The sequence below is a fragment of the Pristiophorus japonicus genome, chromosome 6 (assembly GCF_044704955.1).
Source record: "Pristiophorus japonicus isolate sPriJap1 chromosome 6, sPriJap1.hap1, whole genome shotgun sequence".
Taxonomy (NCBI): domain Eukaryota; kingdom Metazoa; phylum Chordata; class Chondrichthyes; family Pristiophoridae; genus Pristiophorus; species Pristiophorus japonicus.
In genome coordinates, this window is record NC_091982.1 from 157716495 (window position 1) to 157738627 (window position 22133).

General features: G+C 48.3%; 1 protein-coding gene across 9 annotated transcripts in view; it reads left to right on the forward strand.

Annotated features, from left to right (window-relative positions):
- The window catches only part of yeats2 (YEATS domain containing 2), a 317137-nt gene that overhangs the window by 81076 nt on the left and 213928 nt on the right, over positions 1–22133 (forward strand). For all 9 annotated transcript variants that reach the window (XM_070883319.1, XM_070883313.1, XM_070883315.1 and 6 more), the window contains 2 exons: positions 23–193; positions 2703–2955. In XM_070883319.1, the coding sequence (XP_070739420.1) occupies positions 23–193; positions 2703–2955 (424 nt within the window). The remainder of the gene's footprint in view (positions 1–22; positions 194–2702; positions 2956–22133) is intronic.

Consider the following 22133-nt stretch of genomic DNA (forward strand, 5'->3'; position numbering starts at 1 on the left):
GGTTTCTGGTTGTCCTTTGTAGGTCATTATCAAACAGGAACCAGGAGAGGCAGCGGCCCAGCAACCAGGGATGACGGCTGTGCCAACGCAGCAGGCGGTGCAGCAGTTTGTGACGGTCAAAGGCGGCCAGTTGATTGCTGTCTCGCCCCAGAAACACAGCAGCAGCCTCGGAGCAGGAGTCACCCAGACTAAGGTACGGTCTCGTGGAGTGGCGACGGGCAGGCTGCGGTGAAGGCCTGCCGGGCATCGCAGGGGGTGAAGCTAGGTTATCACTGAGCGGTCTGATTGATGCCATCACTGACGCTCGGCACTCTTGGGAACCCCGGCACCTTCCAGGCGGTTTCCCGGCTGATGACACGCCTCAGGTGCCATGCGCAGAGCTGAGAGGAATGCACCGCTCCACACACAGGGCCACCTGCGAACGGGAACAATTCTAAAGCAGATTTCCAGTAAAATCAAGGCGCGCATGTGGGTAAATGTGCAGCCGTCAGGCTGCTCCTGTGACTTAGGGCTTCACACTGCCAGCAATTGTGCCCTCCGATTTTATTCTTTTGAAAAACAAGGTGCTCGGGCCTGGGGAATATGGAGGCTATTGGAGTTTTAATTATCGTCAAGGATATTTGTTGGTGGTTTGATTGTTAAAAGACGCTCCTGATTTCTCTACCTATCTAATGCACTCTACCTATTACTTCAAACGTAAAGTCAGCCAGGATTCCTACTCCTGAGCGCTATTCAGCGACCTCCACCTCTGGAAAATGTACTCACATGGACATCGAGTGAGGATCAGACCAGGCTTGGCACTGATGCTCCCCACATGGCCAATTAGACTGCTGTAACTCACTGCAGGCCTATACATTAAGAACGGTCACTTCGGCAAGGCACTGGAGGCTGCTTGGCACCTGTGGAGCCAGTACCCCAACAAACAGCAATGTGATCATAACCAGATAATCTCTTTTAGCGATGATGGTTGAGGGATAAATATTGGCCAGGACACCGATTACTCTTCTTTGAATTAGTGCCTTGGGATCTTTTACGCCCACCTGAGAGAGCAGACGGGGCCTTGGTTTAACGTCTCATCTAAAAGATGGCACCTCCGACAGAGCAGCACACCCTCAGTACTGCTCTGGAGTGTCCGCCTAGGGGATATTAAAGCTCACAAACAAAGAGAAAGGACCGGAATGATCCATCATTTCCATCCCCTCCCCACCCTCACACACAATCCACAAATGGTGCAGTTACTTACACCACTGATCCTCTCCCTTCATTTCTCAATCTCCTGGGAGAAGGACTGATAATCTGATTGAGATGTCGACGACTCTTTGTGATCAGGAATACTTCCCGGGGCCGAAATTCAGGGTCTCGGTAAGACCCGTTACCGCCCGTTTGCGGCGGCCATGCGGCGGAATCCCGTGGCCACCGCTTTGCGGTCAACTGGCCGCCCGACCCAAATTCAGCTCGGGGATTTTTTGGCCTATCCCCACTTCCACCCCGCTGCTGCCGACCACCGCAAGCACGTCATCAAAGTGCGCACCGCCGCTATCCTGCACCTCCATTTTATTCCGACCCAAATTCAGCTAATAAAATCCACGAGCCACTGGACGGTGCCCTCGACAGCTTTTTCTGTCGGTGCACCTTGCCTCCTCTCTCTCGGCTCTGGCACTGCGGCGGACATTAAAGGGGAGGGCCGAATGCTGTGGCCGCCATATAATTTTTTTTGCCGGTTGACTTCCATGTCGGCTGGACTACTGTGCCTCTGGATTCGGTCAGGCCGCCAACAGGCAGCCTGGCACCCCTTCTTGGGTGCCAGGCTGCTGGCCCGGCCGAAACCCTCCCTGATGGCCCAGTGGCCAAAGTTTAAAAAATGCCCTATTCTCTCCCCCGCTGAGTGACAGCGGCGGAGACTCGATCCCGCCCCTCAGCCTGACTTACCGCCGCACTTCCGCCCCCACTATCACCGACTTCCGGTCCAGCTTTCTGGCGTTCCTGAATTTTGCCCTCCCCATCTCTAACCCAACTTTTTGCTTTCATATTTTATAAGTATGCCCTCTCGTATTCCCATTCCTGTTTAGCTCAAATAACCTATCCAGTGATCCAGCATAAAATTACCATTGCCTAGCAGGTTCACTTGGTTCAGGAACATTAACAACAGGAGTAGGCCATTCAACCTCTCGAGCATGCTCCGTCATTTAGTTAGCTCATGGCCGATTTGCACCACAACTCCATTTAACCGCCTTTGCTCCATACCCTCAACTAACAAAAATCTATCTATCTCCGTCTTGAAACCTTCACTTTTTCCCGAGCCTTTTGCGGGGACGGGGGGGAGGGTGGCGAGGGGGTGCGGTAGGGAGAGTTCCAGATTTCATAGAATTATATAGTATTAACAGCCCAGAAACAGGCCATTCAGCCAGCTGGTCTGTGGTGATGTTTATGCTCCACACGAGCCTCCTCGCCCCACTCTTAATCTAACCCTATCAACATATCCTTCTATTCCTTTCTCCCTCATGTGTTTATCCAGCTTCCCCTTAACTGCATCTATGCTGTTCGCCGCAACTACTGCCTGTTGTAGCGAGTTGCATATTCTAACCTCGCTCTGAGTAAAGAAGTTTCTCCTGAATTCCCTATTGGATTTACCAGTTGTTTGTTTGGAGTGTGTAAATGGTGCCAGCTCTGTGTGACTAAGAGTGCCCTTTGCTCGCCCGCAGGTGGTTGGGATTCCGGTGGGTTCAGCCTTGCAGCCAGTGGTGAAGCAGGCGGTGGCACTGAGCGGCGGTCAGATAATTGTGGCCAAACATGGGCCTGTTGCCCGGGCCATTGGACAGAAGCAGATTGTGGCTCAGGGGGTGGCGAAGGCTGTGGTGAGCGGAGCGAGCGGGTCCATCATTGCTCAGCCCGTACAGGCGGTCACCAAGGCTCAGAGTTCGTCCACTATCCAGAAATCAGGATCGCAAGGCTCAGGTAGGGAGAGACGCCCAACTTTACTTCTTAAGCGGTAAGTCTCAACAATGGTTTGAAACCAAGCCACGCTCTTTATGATTGGGCAACCATGACCTCCACATTCTGTTGTGAGTGATTATTGTTGGTGAAGCGGTAGGACTGAGAACCAACAACAACAACTTTTATTTATATAGTGCCTTTAACATAGTAAAACGCCCAAAGGCACTTCGCAGCAAATAAATTTGACACCGAGCCACATAAGGAGAAATTACGGCAGAGCTTGGTCAAAGAGGTAGGTTTTAAGGAGTGTCTTGAAGGAGGAAAGAGAGGTAGAGAGGCGGAGAGGTTTAGGCAGGGAGTTCCAGAGCTTGGGGCCCAGGCACGGCCACCGATAGTTGAGCAGTTATAATCAGAGATGCTCAAGAGGGCAGAATTTGAAGAGTGCAGACATCTCGGGCAGGGGGGGGGCGCGGGGAAGAGAATTTTGAAATCGAGGCGTGGCTTAACCAGGAGCCAGTGTAGGTCAGCGAGCACAGGGATGATGGGTGAGCGGGACTTGGTGCGCGTTAGGACCCGGGCTGCATTGTAAATTGTCAATCAGGATTTATTAAATCATTATTTATTATTTAAACCAGGATTGTATCCACTGGCTGTTCGCTGTTTGCCGTACGTTCTGCTTGTTGAGTCGTGCCGGGATAGAATGTCTGTTGTTTATAGTGAAGCTATAAAGGTGATCTTTACTTACACACTTAACATTTCACTAATGGGTAGAGGAACTCGTTTCCCCCACACTTGGGGTGCCTTTATTTACAGCCCTTGAGCCAATTCCCCACCTCTCCCTTCCAAGCAATCACTGATATTTCCTTCATTAATTTGTTCCCAATATCTATTTCCTCAGATTTGTTTCTGTGTATTTACAAAAAGAAGGTGCGAAAGAAGGTGTAATTTTGCTTTGGGAGATATCATATCAGCCATCTGCTACACATTTCTCCCAATTTTCATTTTCGTTGAAGTCAATGGAAGTTAATAGAGTTAAAAATCAGGAGATGTGTAATGGGCAGCTGGTACGATGTTGCCTGTGTTAGGTTATCACCCAAAATCAGATTGGCCCCATGAGTGCAATATTTATGTTTATTAGTTCAGTCTGGGAGATGCTGCTCCGACGTGGATCCGGCAAAAACCCTTTCAAAGTGAAGGCTGCACTTTACCTGAGAAAGCTGAGCTGTGCTTTGCATCCTTCGAGTCTCGGTGTTTGGGTCAGTAACCACTGATGGGATGCATAAAAATATTTGTCATCATGAAAGTTTTAGGCTGTAACATTCTTGACTGAAGGAGAGGCCTGTGAAAAAAAATGGAGTAGCTCATCTCAGCCTGACCTCGATTACGTGACGCCAGTGACAGCCATTTCATCCAATGCTGGCCATAGAAACGTTGGACAGGACAGGGCAATTGATTGCAGGGCTATGGGGAAAGAGTGGGACTAATTGGATAGCTGTTTCAAAGAGCCGGCACAGGCACGATGGGCCGAATGGCCTTCTGTGCTGTACGATTCTGTGATACTGAGACAAAAATCTTTTTAAAAATTGCCAACTTTGTGGCCAGGCCATAGAGCTGGTGGCCATGGTCTGCTGTGGTCATTTGAGATCCCTAGTGCCCTTGCCCCAAAGTTTCTTGACATAGGCGGGCGGTCAATAAATTGCTATAACCCTGGAAAATCATCCAGCTCCGGGGGTGGTCTGGAATCCAGCTCCCCTGGTGCTGTGAGAGGAGTCCATCAGAGCACCATGCTTCAGAGAGAGAGAGAGAGAGAGACATGTCAAAAGGGCCTTTATTAGTTTCTTCGTGAGACAGCAGCTACGATAAGGGATTTGCTGCTCTACACTGGTGTTTGTGAGATACATTTACGGTTTAAGGTATATCAGTGCTGAAAGGTTTTATTTAGTTCAGCGATTTTTGAGGGTTCTGTTTGAGTCAATCAAATGTGTGCTTTGTGCCCCAAACTGACATAGCTAGGAAGTTTTTATGTTCTTATTTGACAGAACATAGGTGATCCTACAGTAAAAGTCATATCAAGTCCCGTTTCCCTTCCTGCTAAAGCTAATTAATAAAAGGACTTGTATTTATATAGCGCCTCTCACGACCACTGGACGCCTCAAAGTGTTTTACAGCCAATGAAGTACTTTTGGAAAGTAGTCACTGTTGTAATGTAGGAAACATAGTAGAAATGATGACATTGGTTGGGACAGTAGTTAGGCTGCAGTTGGAGTATTTGTGTGCATTTTGAGTACAGGAACAACGTCCGACATCCTCGGGAATGATTCCGTGCTGGATTTTGGGTTTTTCTGGATTTCAGACAAGAAAATCAAGTCTGAAAAGCGGAATCCTCGCCCGAATCCATGACAGATTTTTGGGTTTTGTCGGATTTCGGACCAGCCTGCTCGCACTGGTACTCAAGGCTATCCGGAGCCGAAGGGAAAGATTCCTGACCCCAGTGATGGCTCAACCCCTCCAGGTAGGATCCAGGTGGCTGGTCATCGATGAGCAGGTCCCTGGGTGAGAGTGGACTGTTGGCGAGGTGCCACACAGAGGGTGGGTGAGGTGCTGAATTTCCATCACTTCCCTCATCTCCTGTACACCCTACATTCACACCGCTCCTCGCCGATTCCCGCGCCAGCCTCCCACCTCCCCCGGCGCTACGCTTTTCTGTTTCCTCGTCCCGATGTCGCCATCTTGGCCGACTCAAAATGTCAGGTTTTTGGAGAATAATTCCACATTCCATACGTCATCCACGATGCGTAAAATGTCCAGTTTTCGGACAATTGCAGTTTTCGGAGTTCCGGATTTGGGACGTTGTACCTGTATTACACCACAGGAAGGATATAAAAGCAATGGGAGAGGTTGCAGCATAGATTGACTAGGTTGTTATCAGGCTCCTGTTAGGGACACTCCCTGAGCCATTTCCCTAGAGCTGAGAAGATTAAACGGTGACCTGACAAATCTTCCAGTTTCTGACGAGCTACAATCGGGTTCCTTCCATTGGTGGGCAAGACAGGAGGGCATACATTTTAAGAGAGTCGCAAAAAGAATTCAATGGGGATGTTAAGCAAAACATGCTTTACACAGAGGATGGTTAAATGTGGCAATTCGCTGCCACAAAGCATTGTTGAAGCCAAGCCTGTACATTCTTTTGAAAGGAACTATATAGTTGCCTGAAAAAGAGGAATATTAAAAGGTAAGTGGTGGGTGAGCAGGAGATTGGAATAAGACGAGGTGACTCATGGAGAAAGTCCGCCTCTTCTAATAACCTGTTTCTGTGCTGGAACATTCTATGGCTGCGTTCTGGGCAGCGTCGTGCCCTCTAGTGTAGAGCTGTGCAGACAGCGCAGGGAGTGGGACTTGTAATTGGTGTCGAGAATAAGGAACCCTCAGATAGGAGGAACATCAGAGAGGTGAAACTGGAGCAGTACATGCTGCTGTACCAAAGTTTGGGATTCAGGCACATTTATAGGTTATTGCATCCAACTCATGGACTGGACCTGAGAGCGTTTGATGGGACAGTGTAGACGGAGCTTTACTCTGTATCTAACTCGTGCTGTACCTGCCCTGGGAGTGTTTGATGGGACAGTGTAGAGGAAGCTTTACTCTGTATCTAACCCGTGCTGTACCTGCCCTGGGAGTGTTTGATGGGACACTGTAGAGGGAGCTTTACTCTGTATCTAACCCGTGCTGTACCTGCCCTGGGAGTGTTTGATGGGACAGTGTAGAGGGAGCTTTACTCTGTATCTAACCCGTGCTGTACCTGCCCTGGGAGTGTTTGATGGGACAGTGTGGAGAGAGCTTTACTCTGTATCTAACCCGTGCTGTACCTGCCCTGGGAGTGTTTGATGGGACAGTGTAGAGGGAGTTTTACTCTGTATCTAACTTTTGCTGTACCTGCCCTGGGAGTGTGGGAACTAGTCTTCCTTTCTGAGCAATAACATCCCTCACTTTCATAAGTAATTGGGAGGTCCAGGGGAATTGTTTTGCTTAAGGATTGTGAATTGATAATGGGCTAACAGGCTGTCAGTTCCAGTCACCCTGATTGGCACTGGGTCTGGTTTGGAACCTGTCCAAAGGAGTGTTGTTTTAAAAAAAGTTACTAATTGACTTTGCAAAACAACATAACCATGGAGTAGTCGCTCATATACCTTATAATAGGTGCAGGCATTTATAGGAAACATAATGTATTTTTCTATGTACAGTAAGATTATGGGCTCGATTTTAACTCCCTCAGCCTGGCGTTTACCATGTGGGGTGGGTGGGGGGAGGGGGGCAGTTAAAATGGAGTGAAGGGGCCGTCACATCCACTCCTTTTCCGTCTAACTGGCCGACTGCAATGTGAAATAGTAGGCATCCAGGATACCTGCCTCATGCCAGCGGGGTCCTCCTTAAACAACATGGGGACCCCACCAGAAACAGCAGCCAGGTCCAGCAGACCCCCAGTAAAGCGACCTTTTAAAATAATTGCAAGTTTCCTTGTGAGCCAAGAGGAATAGGATCAGTCCCCAGGACCCCACAAGGAAACCAAGGGCCTCCCGTGCCTGGGCTTCCTGCTCCCTCCCCGCCCCCCCCCCCCATGTGCCGGGAGCCGTTCCCCCGGATCTCTGATTGCAGTCTCCTGCCACACAAATTTAACGGTCGGACAGCCGCTTCCCGCCAATTCACGGTTGTCTTGGTCGGCAAGAAGCATGCTAATGTGGCCCAGTCATTAAAATCGGCCTAGCCTGCCTGTCTGCTGCTGCTCGCGTTGCCCCGTTCCTGAGCAGGAGTTAAACCTGAGGCCATGAAAGCATTGAACGGAACAGATCCATGGAGATTGGTCTCTGGGGTGAAGCATTCACATCCTATGGGTCACAATCAGTGAGCAAGGTCAGTAAGTAGGGAAGTCGGAGAGAACGTTGGCCTCTCCGCTGCTCCCGCTTCGCAGCACTCTTCAGTGCTCGAAGCCCTCAGACCCGTCTCCTCCCTGACTGCCCCCAGAGCCCGTCCCGGCCCAATTACTCCTCACGTCCCAACATTCGGAGCTCTCCCAGTCTCCAGACCACTCCGTGACTGCATGCCGTAGCACCTCTTTGACAGCCTTCCCATCCCGGTCCGGTCCTCTATCCTGGCACATGTTGCCTCTCATCCCACACCGCACCCCAGGCCTTAATCAAGGGTCAGAGCCCGATACTGAATACATCAGTAAAGCAGCGAGTGTGAGAGTGACACTGGTGAGATACAGAAAATAAAGGAGCACAAGTGAGATGAATGGACACACACACACGCGTGTATAATTATATAAGTTATTTATAGGTATATATATATACATATATATTCAAGAGAGGTGAGTAGAACTTGGGCATTTTCATATGTGTTACCTACTGTGTACGACTATATAAAACTGTACATTTATTATACAACTAATGATGGAGTGATATGCAGTCCAGAAAACCAGTGCCGTGAACTGTTACCCGGCATTGCCAAAGTGTTCTCGCAGCAGACACGTAGAGACAGTATTTCCAATCAGATGAGACAGGAGCACCCCTCGAGTGGTTTGTAATGTGTCCTGCTCAGTGTTTACTCAGTTCCTCAGCGCTGCTGTGAGAGGGCGGGTGACTGGGCGGGGCAGGGGGCGGGAGGGGGGTGATCAGCTCCTGCTCCACAAACAGTGCCCCCTGCTGGAGAGTGTACTCATGCAGATATTTGGTGAGGATGGGGTCAGGTTGGCCATGATGCACCTCCTCCATTGTCAGGGTTGGCGCACAAAGAGTGACCTGGCACAAGTAGATTTTTATTCGGTAGTCAGCACCTTCAGGAAGCGAGGTCAGGGAAATCCATGCAATGAACAAATCCCCAGTTTTAGCATCTTCAGCTGTCCTCTCTTGGATGCGCATTGATTTGTGCGGGGCCTGATTCCACAGCCATGTGCCCATTGTTTGTGTAAGGAGCTAGTGAATGCCAGAGGCTATTTGATCACTGGAGACATGGTATGCATCTTCACTCAATTGCTTTCTCTCTCCCTCACATACACACACACACAGACACACAAACACACACACACACACACACACACATACAGAGCGAGACACAAACACACACACACACACACAGCGAGACACAGACACACAAACACACACACACACACACACATACACAGACAGACAGACACACACACACACAGAGCGAGACACAGACACACAAACATACACACACACACACACACACACACACACACACAGACAGACACACAGAGCGAGACACAGACACACAAACATACAGACACACAAACATACACACACACACACACACACAGACAGACACAGAGCGAGACACAGACACACAAACATACACACACACATATACACACAGACAGACACACAAACATACAGACACACAAACATACAGACACACAAACATACAGACACACAAACATACAGACACACACACAGACAGACAGACACACATACAAACATACACACATGCACGTCCCAGCAGGAGTTAGAAAGCAATATGAACATACAAACAATGACGGACAGGTAAAAACCCTCTGGTCCTTGGAGCCTGATACACAATTGCGATACCTTGAGTATCACAACATATACACTCCACCCCACCCCAAACCCTGTGATCTCCTGGAAGAGGCAAAAAAAACAGATTAAAAAACCCAGGCCAATTTGGGGAGAAAAAGTCTGGGAAATTCCTCTCCGACTGAGGTGCAGGAACCACGACTGATTACTCTCTTCCTAATACAGGGGGCCTAGAGGCCAATTGCTGCCCCCTGGCTTGAGGTCAGCTAAGCTGGATCGAATTTGGTCCATCTGTGGCTCAGGATCACACTGGCGGTGCGCTCCCCCACCCACTGAACTGACGGTGACGGGGAGGGGCTGGGAAGGCCCTCTCAGGCAACGGGAATGTAATCTGTGATCGACCACCAGGAACAAGGTTATGTGCAGGATGTGTCACTTGGAGATCTGCACATCACTGGGGGTAATTCCCTGGTGAGGACTGACATGTGGCCTGGTTTGGTGTCACACTGGAGGCAGTGAGTTGTGAGCAAACAGCCTCTGTTGCTGATGCTTCCACATAAATCACTAGTTCGGGCCCAGATGCAGTATTGTGTCCAATTCCGGGCACCACCCTTTAGGAAGGACGTGAAGGCTTGGGAGAGGGTACTGAAAGAGATTCACTAGAATGGTTCCAGGGATGAGGGATATATTACGTGGATATATTACCGAATCTGGGTCTGGTCACCTTCGAGCAGAGATGGCTAAGAGGAGAATTTATAGAGGTGTTTAAAATCATGAGGTGTTTAGATACAGTAAATAAAGAGAAACTGTTTTCAGTGGCTGATAACGAGAGGGCACAGATTTCAGGTGATCGGCAAAAGAACCAGAGGCGACATGAGGGAAAACGTTTTCACGCAACGAGTGGTTAGGATTTGGAATGCACTGCCTGATAGGGTGGAGGAGACAGAATCAATAGTAGCCTTCAAGATTTGAAGGAGAAAAAAATTTCAGGAATAAGAGGAAAGAGCGGGGTAGTGGGACTAACTGGATTGCTCTTCGAAAATGCCAGTGTACACTTGATGGGCCGAGTGGCCTCCTTCTGTGCTGTATGATTCTATGAATCTTTATGCTTCTGATTTCTGCCTCTTTAAACTCCACTTGAATGTGGCCTCATTCCCAAGGGATATAACTTGCTGAGGGAGTGTCGCTGTGTTTCACAATCCTTGCAGCAAACCTGCTGGCCCCAACAGGGAGGCGATTATATGAAAGTATTATTAATGATATAATGGGTTAAATCTGATCCGTCATTCCTACTGCCAATGGGTGTGAAATTCTTTCTCAATCATTTTACTGAAAGACTTGGTGTGACTGCTCTTACTGACTTTATGACTAACATTGTCGGCAGGAGAAATCCTAATGTTACGCAATGTACCTCCACGTCATGTAGAAGCAGACTGCACACTATAGAGCAGTGAATGCCGCATTTGTTTTGGAAAGTTACTCGTGACTCTCTCCTGAGCTGTGAGGTCACTTGTGGAATAACCTGCTATCCCTTTTGTGTTGTGTGTGTTTTTGTTTAAACGTCAGAGGGTGTAACGAACAGATCAGGATGTTTGCCTCTGGACTTACTGTCATTGTGACCACGATGGCCATGTGGTGACATCACTGGCAGCAGCCTGCCCTGAGAGTGTGCCTATTATTAGCAGCGGTTCTTGGGAACATCAATCAGACTAAAGACTGTGTAGTCACGGGTCACGTTTACAGCTGCAGTCTGCTCTTAACCCTTCGCGAGCTCGGTGTCACTGCTGCATAATTAACCCTTTACAATTCCCTGAATAATCTGAAAAATAAGTGTTCTCAATAAACAAAATCTGATTTCCAAAAGGAAATCATTCTTTCTGTCTCAGATTATAGGCTCAATTTTCCCAAAGCATTTTTTGGGCGTACTTGAAGAGTTACGCCCAATTTTGTCGGGCCCAAGTATGCCCCCAAAAAATTGTTGTAAGTTTCCCCATTGGATCTCTTCATTTTGGCGTGGCGTAATCTGAGGTGGGTGGAGACTTGATCTGCGCCAGAAAGATCGGGCTGCCATGGTAACGAGGGACACAATGCGAGCTGAGGCTCCAAAGTGAAGCATACAGCCAGCTCGCAATACATTAAAAGAATTGAAAAACACATAGCACCAACTTACCTCCAACCCTGCCCAAAGGCTGTCCGGTTCGGTCCCATTCTAGGTCAGTGGTCTCTCTGTCTTTCTCTCTCTCTCCCCCCACCCACCCCACTCCTGTGTGTACCGAGGACCGAGTCTCTCTCATGGGACTGGACTGTGTGTGTGAACCGGGGACTGTGAATGGAACCGGACAGCCTTCCTGTGTGTGGGGACCGAGAATGAGACCGGACAGCCTTCGGACGGGGTTGGAGGTAAGTTGCTGCTATGTGTTTTTCAATTCTTTCAGTGTGTCCGGGCATCTGCTGCACTGCTTTCCTTACCTGCGCCGATTTTTCTGGAGAGGCCATATACGCTGGTCTAATCAGAACTGGAGTAACTCTCAGCTGGCCAAACTTCCCTAAATGGCCAGAAGTGGTGTAGGTGGCAGGTTACACCCCCTTTGACTGAAAAAAACTGATAAAAAAAATTCATAACTAACTGAGTTACGCTGGTGCAAATTGATTGGGGAAACTGGGGATTTTTAAGTTAGGCCAGAAAAAGCAGCCTGCTCCAAAAAAAAGGAACAAATACTGGGAAAAATTGAGCCCTATATTTCTGCCTCTCTGTCTCCGACTCTCACACTCACTCTGGCTCCGTCTCTTGCTAACCACACACTTTCTCTCTTTCTCACTTTCTCACAGTCACTCACTCCATCTCACTCACTCACACTCTCTTTCTGTTTCTTGCCATCACTCTCTATCTTTCCCTCTCTCTCTCCTGGCCAGCATATCTCCCTCAACCAACCCTATCAAAAACAGATTAACTGGTCACTCATCTCATTGCAGTTTGTGGGGCCATGCTGTGCACTAATTGGCTGCTGTCTGTACCTACTTAACAACAGTGACTACACTTCAAAAGTGGCTCATTGGTGGTAAATAGCAACAACTTGCATTTATATAGCGCCTTTAACATAGTAAAATGTCCCAAGGCGCTTCACAGGAGCAAAATCAAACAACATTTGACACCAAGCTACATAAGGAGATATTAGGACAGATCACCAAATGCCTGGTCAAAGAGGTAGGTTTAAAGGAACATCTTAAAGAATGAGAGAGAGATGGAGAGGTTTAGGGAGGGAATTCCAGAGCTCAGTGTGTAGGCAGCTGATGGCACGGCTGTCAGTGGTGGAGCGATTAAAATCGGGGATGCTCAAGAGACCAGAATTAGAGGAGCACAGAGATCTCAGAGGGTTGTGAGGCTGAAGAAGGTTACAGAGGTAGGGAGGGGCGAGGCCATGGAGGGATTTGAAAACAAGGATGAGAATTTTAAAATTGAGGTGTTGCCATACTGGGAGTCAATGTAGGTCAGCGAGCACAGGGTGATGCATGAACGGGATTAGGTGCGAGTTAGGACACGGTAGCAGAGTTTTGGATGACCTCAAGTTTATGGAGGGTGGAAGATGCGAGGCCAGCCAGGAGTGCATTGGAATAGTCAAGTCTAGAGACAACAAAGGCATGGATGATGGCTTCAGCAGCAGAAGAGCTTAGGCAGGGGCAGAGACGAATGATGTTATGGAGGTGGAAGTAGCGCAGATATGTGGTCAGAAGCTCATTTCAGGATCAAATATGACACTAAGGTTGTGAACAATCCTGATCAGCCTCAGACAGTTGCCAGGGAGAGGAGTAGAGTCAGTGGCTAGGGAACAGTTTGTGGTGTGGACCAGAGAGAATGGCTTTTGTCTTCCCAATATTTAGTTGGAGGAAATTTTTGCTCATCCAGTACTGGGTCTCAGACAAGCAGTGTGACAAATCAGAGACTGTGGAGAGGTCACAAGAGGTGGTGGTGAGGTAGAGCTATGTGTCGTCAGCACATGATTTGGGATGTTCTGAGGAGGAAAAAGACGCTATATAAATGCAAATTGTTCTCAAATTAGTCTCAGTGCCCCTAAGTGGTGGGGGGGGTGGTGGTGCAGATCAGATCAGATACAGAGTAAAGCTCCCTCTACACTGTCTCATCAAACACTCCCAGGGCAGATACAGCACGGGTCAGATACAGAGTAAAGCTCCCTCTACACTGTCCTGTCAAACACTGCCAGGGCAAGTACAGAAGGAGTTAAATAAGTTGATTAACTTTTCAGAGGGAGCCAAGAACTTTGCTTTTTATTTAGCTTACATTCTGTTTACTTTGAAATCTATTAAAAGATTTGAAAAGAGAGTATGGCTTTTGTCTTCCCAATATTTAGTTGGAGGAAATTTTTGCTCATCCAGTACTGGGTCTCAGACAAGCAGTGTGACAAATCAGAGACTGTGGAGAGGTCACGAGAGATGGTGGTGAGGTAGAGCTATGTGTCGTCAGCACATGATTTGGGATGTTCTGAGGAGGAAAAAGACGCTATATAAATGCAAATTGTTCTCAAATTAGTCTCAGTGCCCCTAAGTGGTGGGGGGGGGGGGGGGTGGTGCAGATCAGATCAGATACAGAGTAAAGCTCCCTCTACACTGTCCCATCAAACACTCCCAAACAGTAGTAGTGATGTTGGGGAGGGCATCAAACATGAAATTAGGGGTGCGTGCAATAAAGGTGCAGCAGTTTTAATGGGTGACTTTAATATGCACATAGATTGGGTTAACCAAACTGGAAGCAATACGGTAGAGGAGGATTTCCTGGAGTGCATAAGGGATGGGTTTTTAGACTAATATGTCGAGGAACCAACTAGGGGGGAGGCCATCTTAGACTGGGTGTTATGTAATGAGAGAGGATTAATTAGCAATTTCGTTGTGCGAGGCCCCTTGGGGAAGAGTGACCATAATATGGTGGAATTCTGCATTAGGATGGAGAATGAAACAGTTAATTCAGAGACCATGGTCCAGAACTTAAAGAAGGGTAACTTTGAAGGTATGAGGCGTGAATTGGCTAGGATAGATTGGCGAATGATACTGAAGGGGTTGACTGTGGATGGGCAATGGCAGACATTTAGAGACCCCATGGATGAACTACAACAATTGTACATTCCTGTCTGTCGTAAAAATAAAAAAGGGAAGGTGGCTCAACCGTGGCTATCAAGGGAAATCAGGGATAGCATTAAAACCAAGGAAGTGGCATACAAATTGGCCAGAAATAGCAGCGAACCCGGGGACTGGGAGAAATTTAGAACTCAGCAGAGGAGGACAAAGGGTTTGATTAGGGCAGGGAAAATGGAGTACGAGAAGAAGCTTGCAGGGAACATTAAGACGGATTGCAAAAGTTTCTATAGATATGTAAAGAGAAAAAGGTTAGTAAAGACAAACGTAGGTCCCCTGCAGTCAGAATCAGGGGAAGTCATAACGGGGAACAAAGAAATGGCAGACCAATTGAACAAGTACTTTGGTTCGGTATTCACTGAGGAGGACACAAACAACCTTCCGGATATAAAAGGGGTCGGAGGGTCTAGTAAGGAGGAGGAACCGAGGGAAATCCTTAAGAGTCGGGAAATTGTGTTGGGGAAATTGATGGGATTGAAGGCCGATAAATCCCCAGGGCCTGATGGACTGCATCCCAGAGTACTTAAGGAGGTGGCCTTGGAAATAGTGGATGTATTGACAGTCATTTTCCAACATTCCATTGACTCTGGATCAGTTCCTATGGAGTGGAGGGTAGCCAATGTAACCCCACTTTTTAAAAAAGGAGGGAGAGAGAAAACAGGGAATTACAGACCGGTCAGCCTGACATCGGTAGTGGGTAAAATGATGGAATCAATTATTAAGGATGTCATAGCAGTGCATTTGGAAAGAGGTAATATGATAGGTCCAAGTCAGCATGGATTTGTGAAAGGGAAATCATGCTTGACAAATCTTCTGGAATTTTTTGAGGATGTTTCCAGTAGAGTGGACAAGGGAGAACCAGTTGATGTGGTATATTTGGACTTTCAGAAGGCTTTCGACAAGGTCCCACACAAGAGATTAATGTGCAAAGTTAAAGCACATGGGATTGGGGGTAGTGTGCTGACATGGATTGAGAACTGGTTGTCAGACAGGAAGCAAAGAGTAGGAGTAAATGGGGACTTTTCAGAATGGCAGGCAGTGACTAGTGGGGTACCGCAAGGTTCTGTGCTGGGGCCCCAGCTGTTTACACTGTACATTAATGATTTAGACGAGGGGATTAAATGTAGTATCTCCAAATTTGCGGATGACACTAAATTGGGTGGCAGTGTGAGCTGCAAGGAGGATTCTATGAGGCTGCAGAGCGACTTGGATAGGTTAGGTGAGTGGGCAAATGCATGGCAGATGAAGTATAATGTGGATAAATGTGAGGTTATCCACTTTGGTGGTAAAAACAGAGAGACAGACTATTATCTGAATGGTGACAGATTAGGAAAAGGGGAGGTGCAAAGAGACCTGGGTGTCATGGTACATCAGTCATTGAAGGTTGGCATGCAGGTACAGCAGGCGGTTAAGAAAGCAAATGGCATGTTGGCCTTCATAGCGAGGGGATTTGAGTACAAGGGCAGGGAGGTGTTGCTACAATTGTACAGGGCCTTGGTGAGGCCACACCTGGAGTATTGTGTACAGTTTTGGTCTCCTAACCTGAGGAAGGACATTCTTGCTATTGAGGGAGTGCAGTGAAGGTTCACCAGACTGATTCCCGGGATGGCGGGACTGACCTATCAAGAAAGACTGGATCAACTGGGCTTGTATTCACTGGAGTTCAGAAGAATGAGAGGGGACCTCATAGAAACGTTTAAAATTCTGACGGGGTTAGACAGGTTAGATGCAGGAAGAATGTTCCCAATGTTGGGGAAGTCCAGAACCAGGGGACACAGTCTAAGGATAAGGGGGAAGCCATTTAGGACCGAGATGAGGAGGAATTTCTTCACCCAGAGAGTGGTGAACCTGTGGAATTCTCTATCACAGAAAGTTGTTGAGGCCAATTCACTAAATATATTCAAAAAGGAGTTAGATGAAGTCCTTACTACTAGGGGAATCAAGGGGTATGGTGAGAAAGCAGGAATGGGGTACTGAAGTTGCATGTTCAGCCATGAACTCATTGAATGGCGGTGCAGGCTAGAAGGGCCGAATGGCCTACTCCTGCACCTATTTTCTATGTTTCTATGTTTCTATGCAGCTGAGGCAAAGTGCTTATAAGAGATTGGAGATCACGGAAATACAGGGAGGCAGGAGCTGTCAGTGAGGAGCGGATAAATGGTGGGAGTAACAGGAATAGGGGGAGTAGCGGGGAGAGGAATAGCAGAATGGGGAAGTAATAGTGGGAGGGACTGAGGAAAGCAGCAGGGATTTGGGGACAGTAAGAGGAGAAGAAACACAGATGGACAGGAGCAAGCAGAGACCCAGGGAGTGGGCTCCTTTGCTACCCGGGGGTTTGTGCTGTCACTCACAGGAGATGCCACTAATGCCCCAGTCGGTCATGGAGAGGCTTTAGCAGAATAAAGAGAGCCACGATTTCCGATGGTCCTGAGTGGCCGAGCTCCATCTCCATCCCGAGCAGGAGTTTGTGGTAAAATCCCACAGCACTTTACACAACAGACTTGCTTTGAAACTTCTTGCCGGTGGTCTGTGTGTTTGCCAGTGTAAAGGCAGCAGTCCCGCCACAGAACCTACTCCATTCTGAAATTGGTCCCTGCTGCTGGACTTGGCGTTGGTGTCACCGAAGAATTGTTGAGTTGCTTGGTCAATCAGTGGAGCTCTCCACTCCCCAGCTCCGGTGGGGTGCGGATAGGATAGAAACAGCTAACGACTCGAGGGGGCTTTCTCACGGACACGCAGTCAGCGGCCACCCATGGACTGCAGTTTCCCTGCTCCTGTGTTGTACAGCTTGCAGCACTTGGCTCCTTTGCTCAACGGCTCAGTCTACACTGGGGCTGGCTGCAGGTTTTGAAGCCGGGACAAGTGCAGACAAGTGTGCACCCCAGGCACGGCTCACCGTTCACCGCCTCTGTGTTAGGTTGAAGCATCCTATTGGTGGTCGCTCTCCACTGGTGCCTGGGAGCCGTCTGCTGCAGCTGTTATTTTCTCTAAAGATGCTGGCATCTTTCCGATGTCCCTGGCAGGCTTTGGGGCTAAACGCACATTCCTTTGTTTAACAATTATTTTCTTTTTGATGTTGAATTTATTTTTGTCACAGCTATTTTTCTTCCATTCATTAGAAACAGCTCCTGCTTAGAAGAGAGCAGAAACAATGCTGTCAGTGACCAGTGAGCTCTCTATATCCACACTGACCTGTGAGCTCTCTATACTGCCCAGTGAGCTCTCTATATCCACACTGACCAGTGAGCTCTCCATATCCACACTGACCAGTGAGCTCTCTATACTGACCAGTGAGCTCTCTATACCCACACTGCCCAATGAGCTCTCTATACTGACCAGTGAGCTCTCTATACCCACACTGCCCAGTGAGCTCTCTATACTGACCAGTGAGTTCTCTATACCCACACTGCCCAGTGAGCTCTCTATACTGACCAGTGAGCTCTCTATACTGACCAGTGAGCTCTCTATACCCACACTGCCCAGTGAGCTCTCTATACTGCCCAGTGAGCTCTCTATACTGATTAGTGAGCTCTCTATACTGACCAGTGAGCTCTTTATACTGACCAGTGAGCTCTTTATACCCACACTGCCCAGTGAGCTCTCTATACTGACCAGTGAACTCCCAATACTGACCAGTGAGCTCTCTATACTCACATTGACCAATGAGCTCTCTATACTGACCAGTGAGCTCTCTATACTGACCAGTGAGTTCTCTATATTGACCAGTGAACTCTCTATACCCACACTGACCAGTGAGCTCTCTATACTGACAATGAACTCTCAATACCCACACTGACCAGTGAGCTCTCTATATTGACCAGTGAACTCTCTATACCCACACTGACGAGTGAGCTCTCTATACCCACACTGACCAGTGAGCTCTCTCATCATCATAGGCAGTCCCTCGAAATCGAGGAAGACTTGCTTCCACTTTAAAGGTGAGTTCTTAGGTGACTGAACAGTCCAATGCAGGAATTACAGTCTCTGTCAGAGATGGGACAGGCAGTGGTTGAAGGAAAGGGTGGGTGGGACTGTTTGCCGCACTTACCTTCCGCTGCCTGCGCTTGGTTTCTGCATGCTCTCGGCGACGTGACTCGAGGTGCTCAGCACCCTCCCGGATGCACTTCCTCTACTTAGGGCGGTCTTTGGCCAGGGACTCCCAGGTGTCAGTGGGGATGTTGCACTTTATCAGGGAGGCTTTGAGGGTGTCCTTGTAACGCTTCCTCTGCCCACCTGAGGCTCGCTTGCCATGTAGGAGTTCTGAGTAGAACGCTTGCTTTGGGAGTCTTGTGTCGGGCATGCGGACAGTGTGGCCCGCCCAACGGAGCTGGTTGAGTGTGGTCAGTGCTTCGACACTGAAGTGAGCTCTGTATACTAACACTAACCAGTGGGAGCCTTTGCAGCAAATGAATATGCTTGCTGTGGAATACCAATGATGGACATTGATGCGGACAGAATAAATGGGCTCAGCAGATATGTCGATGTGTTCCTGGAGAGAGAAGGGATTGAGGGATAGGTGGAGCTGATCTAGGGATAAGGGAAGGGTTTTTTTCTGGCCTTTCCTGTTCCATTGTTCCCTGAGTTAGACTTTGATTTTTCTCGAGTGTCACGGATAATCGCACTATTCGTGGAGTGAAGAGATGAAACTGTTTTTAAAGGCCTTATATTTACAGTCTGCAAAGTCCATCTGTCCGTCGGAGTTTAAATCCAGCCAGAGTTTGTCATTAATTGGAGGTAAAGGCAATTGTCAACAGATGTTCATTGAGTTGTCCTTGTGTTAAACAGGTGCCTGATTTCTGTACCTACGGGGCTCCTAACACCCCATTACTAACTTCTGCAGATTTGTTTTACATTTCTGCTCAGGTTCTTTGTTTGTTTTATTGAGATAATTTAAAGGTCATGAAACGTTCAGTTCTTGCAGAGTCATTGGCAGTAAACACATTTCAACTTGGCTGTGGTTAAACTGGTGTGGTTGGCACGGTGCCAGTCACAAGACCCAGAGCTTGTGCCTTTGGGATCAGGTCCATCAGCTTGTTCAGCTCTTTGTCAGCAGATGGAAGAGCGGTCGTGGACGATGATTTCCATTGGCTAACAACGCCCTCTGGTGATTGCAGCGCTTAAATTCAACACATCTACTTTTAAGGAATGTCCATAATCTGACTTGTTTGTTGTGTATAAGTGAGGGGACAGGGCTGTGAAAGTTGGCCCATTTACGCCGACTGTTGAAGATGGTTTGGCTGAAAAAATGGCGGCTGCCTTGCTTCCGCTCTCTTCCGGCGCGGAATGCGGCCGCCGCCATTTTGGGCAGGCCGGAAGCACTGCCGTTGTCTGCAGATATGAAAATTAGTTAGCTCGCATCGACATTCACGTGCCACGCAAAATTGACGCACAACCTGCTATTTTGGAAATTGCAGTTCCAAAGCTCACTCAGCAGAACATGCACACAGCTGCACAACGGACCTCCTGTCAGCGTTTCTTAAAGGAACACACGCAACTTTCAGCTAAATTTAGAATTTTTGCTTTTGTACTGGTTTCTCTGCATCTTATTAGAGTAGTTGCTTGGTGCAATACTTTTAAAAAGTTGTTAGTATGCAGGGAGCGCTGCTGGACGTTTGCAAGCCTTTGGCTTGTAAAGGAAGGCCTCTGAGAACACCACTTGCTCCCAGTCCTGAGGGCTCTAGTTGCCGTCCCCATTGGGCTGCAGCATCACATGGGGATGGAGCAAAGACAGCCAAGGGCACAAACTACTCGCAGAGGGAGGAGGAGGCGGAAGATGAGGAAGCAGAAGGAAGGAGGCAATGCAGACAGCCCCTTTCTGGCCGGGATATCGGGATGGAATCATCCACTTGCAGTACCAGTGAACAAAACTCCAATTCACCTTTCAACATTAGTCCCACGCCTTACCTTCCCTCTGTTACTGACCATCACAGCGTCCTATTGGCCACAATGCTGAAATAAAGCCACCACAAAGCAAACTTTCCAATCCAACTTTATACATCTATTCATTCCAATACGATACCAAGAAATTAACTCATCACCCTGTGCATTCCCTTAGTGACTGTCTTGTGTGTGCCTTTGCCTATCCGAGTGATGTCACACAGTGCTACCCCAGTGGCTGCAGCATGGCTGGTGGAAGGCTGCTGATTTTCAATGTGGGGCACTGCAGCTGGCCTTGCAGGGCGACCTGGAGGAGCGGGTGGCTGGGAGTGTCAAATCAAATGACGGTGTTTCTTCACCTTCACTCTCCTCTCCATCTACTTGTTGCCCCGCTGGTTGGGCAGGCTGGATTTCTTGGCATAAGAGTAGAGTTGTGGTGAGGGGAGTGGAGTAATGCAAGATGTGCATGCTTACACCATGCACAGCTTATAAATTGTGGGATAAGTGGGAAGTGAGATCGTGTATGCGGATACCAGTATCTTGTATTCTTTCAGCCCCGCCGCAGGCCAAGGGCTCGGCCATACCCCTGCCAAGAATCGCCTGCACCATCTCCTCGTGTTTGGTCGTGCATTAAACTGTGTGTGTGGCTCGTGGTGCAGTTGGTAGGAGACGGCTTTTGAAGATTCATTCATTGACCTTGACCATTCTGAGGTCATGAAACTTCTTTGGGACTGGAGCCAGGTCCTGGGGGTGACACTACTGGCAGTGACAGCCTCGGCGATCTTGTACAACATCTCTGGAGGGCCTCCTGGCCCCCTGTAGGTAAAGGACAGTGTTCACCCTCTGCACAAAGCGCGAGTGCTGTGTTCAAGAGCCTGGGCCCTCTTTCCCTGGCCTGTTGAGCTATTTGGGTTAGTGCTGAAACACCTTTACCATTTTCATCAACAGAAGCCAGCTCACCTTTAAGAGTTGAAGACTGCCTTTAAGCGGTGCAGGTTACTTTTAAGTAAAGCTGGCCTCACTTGAATATTGCAAACTTCTGCCCCCAGCTGAGCACGCAGACTGTCAGTATCACGTTCAGTGCTAGGCTGTGCGCTGCAATCATTACAGATGATTGCAGCGCATAGCCTAGCGCTGAACGCGATACCCCTGCCCGTTTATCAGCGCTGTGAAATTTCACACCCTAGGTATGTTATTGTTACTCGTGTAAATAAGCAGCCAATATTATTACAGTTACTCACAGGTATGGGATCAGTATTAATACTGGTACATGTGTATAATGAGGAGCCCATATTATTACTGTTACTCATTGTGCATTAAGAAAGGGGGTGTATTACTGTTGCTTGTGTATAAGTAAAAAGCAGTATTAGTGTTACAAGGGGCGGTATATAAGTCGGAGACATTATTATTGTGCTCCTTGTGTCTAAGCAGGGGTTGGGTATCATTCCTGTTACGGTTGTTCAGCAGTTACAATAATTGTTTACACTCGTGAGCTCATCGGTTCTCTGTCCAGACTGCCTGTTTAACCCCACTCTGTCCCAACACAGATTGCACTTGAATTGAAATGTGCACCAGGCCTCTGCACATTGTTATCTACTTCCTGAGCAGCCAGCTGCAAATGCTTGTGAA